The sequence below is a fragment of the Neltuma alba genome, unplaced genomic scaffold, assembly GCF_004799145.2.
Source record: "Neltuma alba isolate B1F8T4 unplaced genomic scaffold, ASM479914v2 tig00012086_pilon, whole genome shotgun sequence".
NCBI classification, from domain to species: Eukaryota; Viridiplantae; Streptophyta; class Magnoliopsida; order Fabales; family Fabaceae; genus Neltuma; species Neltuma alba.
In genome coordinates, this window is record NW_021636644.1 from 82865 (window position 1) to 95972 (window position 13108).

The 13108-nt window shown below is 40.5% G+C and overlaps 1 protein-coding gene across 3 annotated transcripts; it reads left to right on the top strand.

Moving 5' to 3' along the window:
• The first annotated feature begins 654 nt into the window (after nucleotides 1-654).
• LOC114722197 (BEL1-like homeodomain protein 4) lies at nucleotides 655-7307 on the top strand. 3 transcript variants are annotated; one of them, XM_028908160.1, is made up of 5 exons: nucleotides 655-945; nucleotides 1181-2601; nucleotides 3650-4035; nucleotides 4629-4689; nucleotides 6367-7307. In XM_028908160.1, the coding sequence occupies exons 2-5, from the start codon at nucleotides 1306-1308 to the stop codon at nucleotides 6961-6963; spliced, it is 2340 nt and encodes a 779-aa protein (XP_028763993.1). In that variant the 5' UTR covers nucleotides 655-945; nucleotides 1181-1305; the 3' UTR covers nucleotides 6964-7307. The 3 variants fall into 3 exon arrangements, with proteins under 3 accessions (XP_028763993.1, XP_028763992.1, XP_028763994.1); XM_028908159.1 differs by having other exon boundaries at nucleotides 656-945; nucleotides 1218-2601; XM_028908161.1 differs by lacking the exon at nucleotides 655-945 and having other exon boundaries at nucleotides 1024-2601.
• Nucleotides 7308-13108: the final 5801 nt, after the last annotated feature.

Genomic DNA, 13108 nt, shown 5'->3' on the forward strand with positions numbered 1-13108 from the left:
CTTGCTTCGGTTGGCCTATTTAATGAATTTCTAGCTCCTCACATGCCTCATTTACCCTTACCAACTTTTGTCATCCTGAATCATTATCTCGGGGCACTATAGTCATTCCATGACACCAAAAGGTAGTGGTAGCTTGGATCATTGAGATGACTTTGTACTGACCCCTTATCTTATTTTCCCCCCCACTGTTCCGTTGTTTGCGCTGGTTCCCAAACCACGTATTCAAATGACAATAAAAACCAATACTCTGGAGATGGTAGTTTCGTCATTTCCCCTCGCCAAATTAATTAAATAAATGTTGAGCCACGTTAAATTTTCCTTGTGATTATCATTTTGCCGAAAACGTCAGTTTGGATCCTTTTGGATCGTAATTCCAACCATCGTGTTGGTAAACTTTGTTGTCTAGCAGGGGTATTGTCGTCTTTCCAGACCATGAATATTTTCTTTTGCGTATGGTTTTCCACTACAACTTTATTATAGTATTATTTTTGTATCTTTTTTGTCAAATGGGAGAATATATTTTTATGCAGATAAATAAAGATATAAAAAAAGGCATTATTGGTGGGGAAAAATTAAAAAAGAGGGTGAAGACTGAAGAGGGAGAACAGCGACCTCTCCCTTTTCCTTCTCCTGCTATATTTTTGAGACCGATATCATATCAGCACCCCCCCGAACCCTCCATTTCCAATAATTTATGTATATGAAAGTTGCATCTCTCTTGTACCACAAGGAGATTGCAAGAACTCTTACTCCAGAGAGCAACCGAAGACGATAAAGAAAAGGAGAGAAAGAGAAAGAAAGAGACGAGAGGCGACAGAGCGACAATAGAGAGAGTGAGTGTGGGAGGGGGTAGAGAGAGAGGAGTCGAAGAAGCTTTCAATTGCCACAGAAGGGAAAACGATGTCTGCGAACTTCAATTCCTTTCATACTATGCGACTCTCAGAGGTACATATATATTGTTTTTATATTTATGTGTGTGTGTGTATATATATACATGATGAACAAGGCTGAAAATGATAAAAGGAAAATTTAATGTTTAGATGAGGGGACTGGGGAGGGGCCGGGGGCCAGTTCATTGGTTCTCTCTTCTCCTATTTCTTTCTCTAGTTTCTAGTCTATCATGTGTGTCTTGTACCATAATCGACTTACAGTAACTCGATGGATGTTTCTTAATTGTTAGATTTGGTTATTCTGGCACTGATCCTTGTCGAATTCAGCAAACTGGACAGTTGAAGTGATGCTGCCGAAGGAAATAAAGAAGTTGACGACGACGACGACAATTATGACGAACAACGAGATTTCAAGATGGGAATAGCAGCACCGCCACTTGCATCAATAATCTCTCACTCAAAGTGCAAGAGCCACCATTCCTTTTTTACCGTCGACAATAAGTCCGATTTTTCCAATTCTATGTCCATGTCCCAAGATTATCATCAGGCAGGAATCTTCAGCTTCTCGAATGGATTCGAGAGATCCACTGCAACTCAGCAACCTCATCAGCAGGCGCAGATCCGGAGGGACAAAGTGAGGGTGCAAGGCTTCGACCCACCACCACCGTTAGTGGGTATTGAGGAAGAGGAATCCGGAGGCCTTCCCGTGTACGAAACCGCCGGGATGCTATCCGAGATGTTTAGTTTCCCTCCTTCCGGCGCCACCTCTTCAGAATTGTTGGAACAACAACACTTGACGGCGACGTATCGATCGTTCAGCAGGCCACAACAGCAGGCTACTGCGATGGGCAGTGAGTGGTACGGAGACCAACAAGGCATGATAAGTGGTCTTGGAGATTCGAAGAATCACCACCACCACCGTCCTCATCAGCGTCAGATTTCAAGCATGAATGCGGCGGATTCAGCGGCTGCCATGCAGCTTTTTCTGATGAATCCTCAAACAAGATCGCCTTCCCCTCCTCACAATCCTTCCACTAGTTCTTCCACCCTCAACATGTTGCTCCCCAATCCTTCCTCTTCTCTGCAACAATTCCCTGCAGGCCCCGGAACGGGAGGAGCTTTTGGTCAATTCACCTGGATTCCGTTTTCTGAATCAGGTTCTCAAGAAGTAGGAACCAACGCCAACACCAACCAGAATCCGGGTGAAATCGGAGGGGTTGTGGAAGGCCAGGGCCTTTCTTTATCGTTGTCGTCTCCTTTAGAAGCAGCGAAAGCCGAGGAACTAAGGATGAGCGATAGCGGGTTTCTTAATTATTACAGTCAAAGTGCGGCAGGAGGGTCCTCATCTGCTCAGTATCCGTACAAGAATTTGGGAGGAGGTCAAACTCAAACTCACACATTGCATTTACAAGGAATAGCGCAGAACCACCAAGTCCATGCTGGTTTCGGGTCATCGTTAGGGATTGCAAATGTGCTGAGGAACTCTAAGTATGTGAAGCCCGCTAAAGAGTTGCTTGAAGAATTCTGCAGCGTTGGGAGGGGTCAATTCAAGAAGAACAAATTCAGCAGGCAGAACTCCAACCCTAATTCCAATTCCGGTGTTGGTGCCGCTGCTTCTTCATCCTCAACAAAAGATCCTCCACCTTTGTCAGCCGCCGACAGGATTGAGCATCAGAGAAGGAAGGTCAAACTTCTCTCCATGCTTGACGAGGCACGTACTTTCCCTCTCTCTTTACCTCTTTAATGCTCAAGAGTCAAGGTCCTAGATCTTTTTCTTCTTTTCTGTTTAGCCCCTTCATGTTGTTTTTTTTTTTTTTAAAAATCATATTAAACTGCACAGGGATTAACGCACATTCTTCGGCCGGTTTCTTTGATTATCTTTTTTTAATAAATTGAAAACAAAGAAGCCGGCAAGTATAATATAGGGCTCTAAATTCTTATTCTATAGGATCGGTTGGTACGGATACGTGATATCTTCCTTCTGTAAATTAAAGTCCATTTAATATAGCAGAAGACGTCCATCAAGAAGCGACGTTCTTTCTGTTTAGTAATACCCCCAATCTAAGCCATCACGTTACGTAGGAAGTTGTTATGAATGCCACTGCTCTCCCACCTCCTGATACATACCCATCATTGCTGATATTAAAGTGAAAGCAATTGTTAGTTTGTTACCATGTCTCAGTTGACCTGGGAGGCCCTTCCTTTTCTTTCTTTATTTGATGGCTTTGTGCACACAGAGGCTAGTCAGTTGGAGAGTGAGGGAAAAAGAAAGCTAAACAATGTGCCTTGCTCCCATTAACAATCATTTCACCCAACCCTATATCCTTCAATTCACGCGCGCGTTTATTAAATTCTGGGTTTCTTTGGGAAGAAACAATGTCTCACCAAATTCAATAAATGGTAACTAAACTATCCATCTCCAAATAAATCATAATCTACGATATATGTCCTTTCGTTTTTCACTGACTGTGCATGGGTTGAATGGAGTCCCCTATCTTATTACTTGATTGATGGCACACATAGATTGCTTTCCTTAATTAATACTCACACAGTCACACTGGAGTAATTAATTAGATGTAGTTGGCAGTCCTTCATCCAGCGAAATCAATATCAAACCTCCATTTCTGAGTAAATAATAACATGTATGCGCAATACCCTCGACGAATAATAATAAAAAATAAAAGCTAGTAGCCATGGTTTTCTTTCGTATTTTTGTATGCAGCAAGTCAATTTATTAAATAATATTTGGGGTTATGCAGGTGGACCGAAGATATGGTCACTACTGCGAGCAAATGCAAATGGTAGCGAACTCATTTGACTTGGTGATGGGTTTTGGGGCGGCGGTGCCATACACGGCGCTGGCACAGAAAGCAATGTCAAGGCATTTCCGATGTCTGAAGGATGCCATATCAGCACAACTGAAGCACAGTTGCGAGTTGCTGGGCGAGAAAGACGGGTTGGGTTCGTCGGGTTTGACTAAGGGTGAGACTCCAAGGTTGAAGCTGCTGGAGCATAGCCTGAGGCAGCAGAGAGCCTTCCACCAGATGGGCATGATGGAGCAGGAGGCTTGGAGACCCCAGCGAGGTCTTCCCGAACGTTCTGTCAACATTTTGAGAGCCTGGCTTTTCGAGCACTTCCTCCACCCGTACGTTCTTTCTATTTTCTTCTGTGCCTCGCCTCATTCTTTACTTGCACTATCAGACCTTGTTATTTTTCCTGAGGTCTAGGTTTTAACTATTAACAGTTCTTTTTTTGAAATTAGGATTTTAATTCTAATCACAGGAAAAGAGGGAATCTAAAAGCCATCATTTATTTGTCATATATGATCAACGTTTAGAGGAACAGTGATGCAGTAACATAGCAGTGTTCTTGGGATATTGTGCAGCCAGCGAAAAGCTGTAAAGACAGCATCCTAATGGTTTAACTTTAGCCGCATATTACCTCATCGCGTCTCTCTCATAAAGCATACACGTACGTTAAGTGAAGCGATTAAGAGGGGATAAAGTAGAGAGAGACAGAGAAAGTGCGGTCAGTGTGTACAGTGATATACTTTTCTTCTGCTGTAGTGGCAGCTAGGACGTAGATCTTTCTTTCATGGGCTTAGATTCTGACGCCCATGAAGGAAAAGGGAGGGAAGGTTCAATTGCAGCGAGGGGGGCACAGGGTTACAGAAAGCTGGGTGTTCATTCTACGGTTAAGGGGAAGGACTCTGATGTCATTTTCTGGTCTCTTTCCCAGGTATCCAAGCGATGCAGATAAGCATCTGTTGGCTCGACAGACTAGCCTATCAAGAAATCAGGTTCGTCTCTCCCCACTCTTATCTTTCCACAAAACACATCATATAATTACAGATACTACACAGTATGTCATGGATGAGTTTAGAGAGAGAATAAGAAACAAGTTTAAGAGGCTGTGAATAATTAAACGCCCTTTTGTCAAAAAAAAAAAAAAACGCCCGGCCCACATCCACCCATGTAACAAAGAAAAGGAAAACCCCATGGAAGTGCAGGGACCAGCTGTAAGTTCAGATGGACTAACATGTGGTTTCAGGTTTTGTTTCTGTCTGCCAACCTAGGCTTTTATTGCTTTTCCCCCTTTCCTTTTTTTTTTGTTGCCTCTTTTCAATTTTTAAAATATCATCTTTTGATTTCGAATCTTTACCTTCCCGATCATAAATTCTGAAAATAAAAGCGCAGACGGTTTAAGTACAGAAGCAATATAATGAAATGCAGCATCGAATCATACTCTTTCTGTTTCGTATCTAATGCTTTCACCCACTGATCCCAGTGCATGATATATGGAACCCAAGTGGGAACAAAACGTGCAATTAGTTTACATATTTTAATTTCCTCTAGGCGCGTCGGTTTGTCCCCGAATATTATATGCTTTTCGGCAAATGCAAAGGAACATATTCATGCAGCTTTGTTTGCTTGTTAGGTTTGTCCCTTCTAATTAACGCATAATCCGGTGTTTTGAATACAAGCTCTTATAGTCCATTAGTCTAAAGTCTGAACACAATTTAGTATATTTTAATTTTTCGCATGGTTTTTTTTTCTTTTCGTTTTATAATCTCGTCATATTTTCATGGTATCGTTGTTCTTCTTTTCTGCGCTGTCCGCCATACAAATCACAAAATTTGCCTCTCCGAGGATATATTGTCCTTTTCGTTTATGAATAGTACATAACTAGATTAGGAAATGGATTGCTTCAGAGTTCGTGTTAAATTATATTATTTATGATTTATAATACGAAGATATTTTTAATAAATTTTATATAAGAAGATAAAATATGAATTTACTAAAAGTTTTAATAATATAATATGCTTATATGCCTCTGAAACTATTGGCATTCATAGGTATCGTTTATTCCACAGTGTTGTCCCACATTATCCCAGCTAATCATACCAGCACAATATCGTGCTTTGAATTTTATCCCAGAAAACAAAGTTCACAGCTCTTTTGCTAATTGCTACGCAGAAGCCTACATACTTACGCCCAAGTATAGCTGTCCCAGTACCCTGTGACGGTCAGTTCAAAACTGGTAGGGTAATAAAGTTCGTAGGTACTGCTTAACTGGGAACTTCTGATGAATAGTGTTGTGATTTTTGTCTGTTTGAGTCACAGCCAAGTTACCCATCATTTCAAATCAGTCATTTCACAGCCCCGCACCGTGATCACAGAAAAGGCCATTTTAGTGTGTCCTCTCTTCTAAACACGACGTATTCGCTTCAGTAGACGTTGCATGGTCAATTATCATGCGTACTTAACACAATTCCCTCCCCAATAATTATGCCCATACCGTTTGTTCATTTATGAGCGCTGGCTAAACTGTCACCTTCAATGTGAGAATTGACAGAATGCATTTCTATGCTCAAATATTCCCAGAAAAAGCATTGTGTGGATATACAGCTTGTACTTTTAAAGTCACATTTTAAGCAAGCAGGGTTTAGATGATAACAGGTTTGGATGTGACACAGGTATCAAACTGGTTCATTAACGCGAGGGTAAGGTTGTGGAAACCTATGGTGGAGGACATGTATCAGCAAGAGCTTAAAGAAGCGGAGGACGCGGAAGAGAGAGAAATGAATCAAAGTAACAGCAACAATAGTGGCAACAACACGGCTCAAACGCTTACCACCACCACAACCACGGCTACTACCACATCAACAGCGACGGCGTCAGCGTCAGTGCCACCAACAACGCCGCCAGCCAAAAGATCGGACGTCAATGCCTCCGAAAGAGACCCCCAACTCGTGGCAATCAACAGACAAGCCCTCTTGGAAAACCAAGCAAAGCAACAGTCGTCCACCACCACCGCCTCTGAGGTGGCGCCGCCCGTGTCCCAATGCTTCCAATCAGACCTGCCTCTGCAGGGTCATGATGACACGTGTCGGCGTGGCAGCATGGTTGCAGAAGACTGCGGGACCGCCTCGGCCACTGCTAACAATATCGGATCTACTCTCATTAGGTTCGGGACCACCGCCGGTGATGTGTCGCTCACCCTAGGGCTACACCACGCCGGGAACATCCCTGACACTTCTCCTTTCTCTGTTAGAGATTTTGGAGGCATTTGATTAAACTTATATACATATATTAGATTTACATATAAAATACATATGGGAAGCTGAGGTTGCTTATTATTTCATCCATAAAGAAAACCCCTTTTTTTGCTGATTTTTATCGCCATGTCCCTCTTGCTTTTATTTACGTACATTATACCCCCCTTAGAGGAAATAAAGGATAAAGAGAGTAGTTTAAGATCAGAAACGTAGCTTTGCGCGTTAGCTCAGGAAGCTGCTTGGTTCCCGGTTGTATAACTGTATAGCACAATATATTGTTTCCCATCTTTACCCAGCATGTATCAAGGTTTTCACACCTTAATTTAATGCGTATCTTAATTTAATATGATTTGATCTCATGAATTATATTACTAGAGTAACAGCTTGTTAGATCAGATATACATCATTATATTCCTCCGTACTTTTGTTAGATCAGATACATTGGTGCAAGACACAAAGTTTTAGCCCGCGGTGATCTAAAGTATTTCTCATTCCCTACAGGTAGAGTTCTAATTTTGGAATGTTCTTCAACCCATAAAATGATTTATTCAACTTTCAAACCGCAAATTAAAGGCTGTAAAGAAATCAATTCACATTCTCACTATTTTTTTTTTTCAAATCTCTCTCGCAGTTTTCGAAGAAAAAACGTAGAGTCTTTAATTTGCAGCGCAGAGTGTTAGATAACCTCAATCCATGTGAAAGTGAATGTTCTCATGATGGTTCCATATTAACTTGTTATTGCCAATACGTTCCACAAATTTTGGAGATAAAAACGAAAATTAGATATTCAAACCCACATTAATGAAATAACTGAGATGTCGCTTGGCAGCATGGTTTTCATTTCGGTTGAATAAGAGGACCGTCCCTTTCTCTCTTTTTAATTGACTAGGTCATGATGAGATTAATCAACAGTTCAACACAGAAAAGGGTAGGTCAAAGAACAGGGGGCACGTTTTGTTTACCGATCAAGCAATCCACTTGAATAATTGTCTGCATAGAATATTTCTACTGGCAGTGAGAAGACCAAACGGACGTGGAACGATAAACACATATATAGTTGCTATATATAACCATGACAAAACAAAACGATATAATAAATCCATAATTAAGAATCCGGGTCCCTGTATATACTGATAGATACATACAACAAACATGAAACGAAACGATAGTAAATCGAATCAATTTCTGTTACGGGAAATTAATATACTACCCTCCAATCCGAATTATAAGACCTTATTTATAATCTACAAATGAGGACTTATAAATAGGATTGGAAGAATTATTATCATTATTATTATTATTAGTGAACGGTTTGTGCTATGTGGGGTCTATACTGCCTCCAACAGCGCCACGTTTGTTCCGTAAAAAACAAAACAAGAGTTTGCAAAGCAACAACCACGGCTCACCTAAAACATGTCTTTTCTTCTTGTTTGGGCAACGTAAGACCATCGTGTACCGGCTACTACTATTACTAACCGACTCCTACAAGGTTGTTCTGCTGCCTCTTTCACTCATTCGCAATTGCTTTTGAGTTGTTCAGCCTTTCAGCCATTTCCCATCATTGTTTTCCGCATTAACCATGAGATGTGGCGGTAGTTGCTAGTAGTTAGGTGGCCACCACATAACCCACAAGCGCAATTAATAAGTTGAGGACCGAAACGGACAAGCTGTAACAAAGAAAACACAACTTCAATTGAAACGCTTAGGACAGCATCAGCGGAGCCCGCGGCACAAAAAAAGAAAAAAGAGTATTAAATGTGAGAGTGTTGGCATTTGGAAAGGGAAAACGAACAGAGAGATGCTCATATTGGTTAAGTGACACGAAATGAGAGGGGTGGGTTGACAGAGAACGAAGATCGAGGGGGGAGGATATGAAGGCTAATCATCAGAGGGCCAGAATAGGTTGTTTGTCCTGTGCGGGGCGCCATTATAATAACCATACTACTCTTCCACATTCAATGGCCAGAGAAGCTGACGAACGTTTCATTTCAGCCTTCAATTCAATTCTATAGCACCACTATGTGTGATTATTTAATGTGCGTCCCCACCCTGTTTCCACCAATCAGGACCCTTATAGAGTGGCCATGTTCCGCCGGCTTCCCCCTGTATGCATAAAAAGAGTAACGAGGAACTAGATTTAAGTATTACTCTTCCGATATCTGATATAGGACTTAATTGTTGAGTTGATTTTGGTCCTAAATATAAGATCTATTTCTCATATTTATCAATTTTTTTCTAAATTACCCACATAGATACTCCTTCAACCACAATCATGTAGAAGAGGGAAAGGGGATATTAAATAAGATGATTAAGATATTTTAGAAAAAATATGTTATATTTCTTATGATTAACTGACTTACCTAACTTTCTTAATCTAATCAAATTAGTTAAATAAGTCTTATATTAAGGACTGGAGGGGCATTAGAATTTATTGAAAGTAATTCTTCTGGAAGTAATTTTTATATTCACACATATTCAAGATAAATATATATATTTTATTGATTATAGCTCCCCCAACGAGAAAGAATGGCTGCTCGTTATTCTAGAATGCTATGCGGAGCAAGGACTAATGCCACCATTTGTTCGATTCGTTTCCCTTGTTTAACTCATGCGTATGTCTAGGATGCAATAATAATAATAATAATATCTTACAATATGCTCATACCATCCAAACCATCACTTTTTCATTGCCATGAGTTCTTAATAATGTAATTGTTGGGCGTTTTTGTTTTGTATTGTGTGTGATCAAATGAGTTCAGATAATCGAGATTTAAACAAGTCTAATGAGACTGATCTGAGATGTGGGAACAATCGGCAGCGACGAGACTGCGGCATCCCGCTCATGCCGTGATCGGATGGCCACCGACCAGATTAGCACGCACGTGGGTCCCCATAGGCCCAGGGAAAATGATAGATGAGTCGCATCATTTCATTTTGGGCCTGGGCCACCTGTCACTGAAATTTGCAGAGCCCCTTCTCCACCTCAAAAGCAAACAATCGATATGGGTCGCGAGGGTTAATACAAGTGACGGGGGAAGAAGGTTTTTCCTCAGCCCAGACAGGGGGCCCGGGGAACGAGCAGGCACAGGAAGTCGGAACAGTTTTTCCTCCCTCCGATACATATGCCACTTTGTTCCATATTATATGCCACTTGTACCTCAAAAATCTGTTTCAAAATATAAGTCACTTGTAGTATAATTAATGATCCTTTTTCAATTTTATTCCTATTAATTTAATAAAAAATTAATTAATCTCCCTCTCTATCTCTCTCTCAACTTTTCATTTCCTATACAATCCATCATCTCTCTCTCTCTAAACTTTTAATAAGGGTAAATATGAAAAAAAAGCTGATTAATTTAATGTATTTATTGGTTTGCGGGTTTGGGATACATGTGACTTATAATAAGAATTAGAGTGGTATATATATCTCTCTCTCAGATGAGAGGGAATAAGGGTGCATATAGAACACAATCATTTGAATTGAAGAGTAAAGGAATAGTAAATCACTGAGAGAGGGAGGATGTATTGGATGGGTGACAGAAGAGGAGGAGATCTAAGGAGGCATGATGGGTGTATTAAATAGAAAGAACAGGGAAGGATCAGCCCCGCAGAGGGAGGAGAGGACCACTGGCCATTAAAGTCATCAGCGCAAAGTAAAAGTTCTTTTTATCACGCTTATCCTGAACAAAGAGCAACACCCCTGAAACCTTTTCTCCCGCGTGGTACAGTAGAACTGCACCCCTTTTCTTATAATTGGTTCCGCCTGAACTGTCAATATTAATATTTCTTGATTAATTTGAGCACACTCAAAAAAGTTAAATCAATTAATTAGTTATAACAAATATATCATCATTCTTTTGACACGTTTTTTATATAACATTGGATTCTATCTTAGTTTATAAATTTGGTAAATTAGTTTAAGAATGAATAATAAATATGAAAAACAAAATGAATTAAAATTTTATAAATTCAATGCTACTCCAACTAATTTTTACACTGAAAATGGGAGCGAGTTATTTTCCTCACAAAGCCGTTTGTTTTGGGTTCCAGGAAGGCATTAAACAAGGTGAAAATATACCTCCCATCCATCTCTATTTGTATTCCGATATTTTTCACAAGACTTGCTTATATCATAATCTTATTCCACTATATAAGACTCATCCAAATAGTATGTCCCGGGGGGGGGGGGGGAAGGAACTCTAGACCTGTAAAAGTGAAGAAAGAAGAGTGGAAGAAGAAGACGCACATGATAATCATGGGTGTTTGTAAAGATAGAGAAAGCAGAAAGCAGAGACGACGAGCGTGAGGCATCGTGGCCTTTCGTCACTTCCACCATTTCACCCCTTTTCTGCATCGCATTGCGTCTTGTCAACATCACTCACTCGCACCTTCCCCTAAATTATTCATTAATCCAATCAAAGTTGTTTTAATTCCTTTCAATAATACAACTTATTAAATGAACTATAGGGAAGACAATCGAGCATTTAGCCCTCAAACTTTACTGCTAACATTACAATTAAAAATCAGTCTTATTTCAACCATAGCTGCTAGAAATCAGCAGGCGTTATTCCCTTTGTCCAGTGAGACAAGGTGACCCCTTATCACCTTATCTCTTTATCATGGTTGCAGATGTACTATCTAATATGATTCGGAAAAACGTTGAAAGTGGAGTGTTGGAGGGTATTAATATGAATCGGTCTTGTCCAACTCTGTCACATTGTTTATTTGCAGATGATTCTTTGTTCTTTCTGAAGGCATCAAAAAAGAATTGCAAGACGGTTGAAGGAAATTTTTGCTGTTTATGGAAAAGCATCAGGCCAGCTGGTTAATTGGAAAAATCTGGCATTTTTTTTCTGCGAACACTAATGAAACCAGAAGAAATCGAGTTTGTGAGTGGATGGGGATTAAAGAAACAAGCGATCCAGGTAAATACCTTGGTCTTCCTATTATCTGGGGCAGATCAAAAGCTGAATCTCTTGCTTTTATCAGAGAGAAAATGATAAAGAAGATTCAAGGGTGGAAGCAAAAATTCCTCACTCAAGCTGGAAAAGAAGTGCTGATAAAAGCTGTGGCTAATGCAGTTCCTGTCTACCCAATGACTTGTTTCAAAATGCCTCTGAAGACCTGTAAGGAATTTGATGGCCTAATTTCAAAATTCTGGTGGGGGAAGGGATCTAAAGGTGATGGCATCCATTAGAAAGCTTGGAATGTACTAACCAAGCAAAAAAAGATAGGAGGATTAGGTTTCAGAGATTTTGCTGACTTTAACTTAGCTATGCTTGCTAAGACTGCTTGGAGAGTTATTCAAAACCCATATGCTTTGTGGGTTAGAATGTTGAAGGGACTTTACTTTCCAAGATCTGATTTTCTGAAGGCCATCAAGGGAGGGAGAGCCTCTTGGGGCTGGTCAAGCATCTTAGAGGGAAGAGACCTGCTAAAACAGAATCTCAGCTGGAGGATTGGGGACGGTAGGAGAGTGAAGGTATGGGAGGACTGGTGGGTTGGTGAAGGTGCGCTTATGGATTCTGTGAACAGCGGCTCTACCAATTCTGAGGTACTTGTTTGTGATCTTTTGGAAAATGGTTTGTGGAAAGAAGATTTACTTCTAGAAATGTTTGGCACTGATATAGCTACAGATATCATACGAATTCCTGTCTCTAGAAGTGGAAAAGAAGATAGACTGATTTGGAGAGGAAATAGAAATGGTGAATATTCAGTTAAAGCTGGATATAATTATCTAAAGAATGGAAAAAGTGAACCCACAAGATTGAGGCCTGAGACATCATATATGATACCTGAGGGTATATGGAATGAGATCTGGAATTTGAAGGTACCCCCTAAAATTCAGCATTTCATCTGGAGCTGTAAATGGAAGCCTGGCCACTGGAGAAATTCTGTTTAGAAAGAAATGCTGGAAGGACCCCGTGTGCAGAGTTTGTGGTAGAAGTGACGAGACAATTGAGCACTGCCTACTGCTGTGTGATTGGGTTAAAAGGATCTGGTTTGGCTCCCCCATTGGAATTGTGCTGAATGAGAGAGGCATTTCCAGATTTGATGATTGGTTCTGGAAGATGAGTGGTGAAGGAAGAAAAGGTAATGATTTTCAAAAAGCTCTGCTTGCTTCAATCTGTTGGAGTATTTGGAAAGAAAGGTGCAGTGT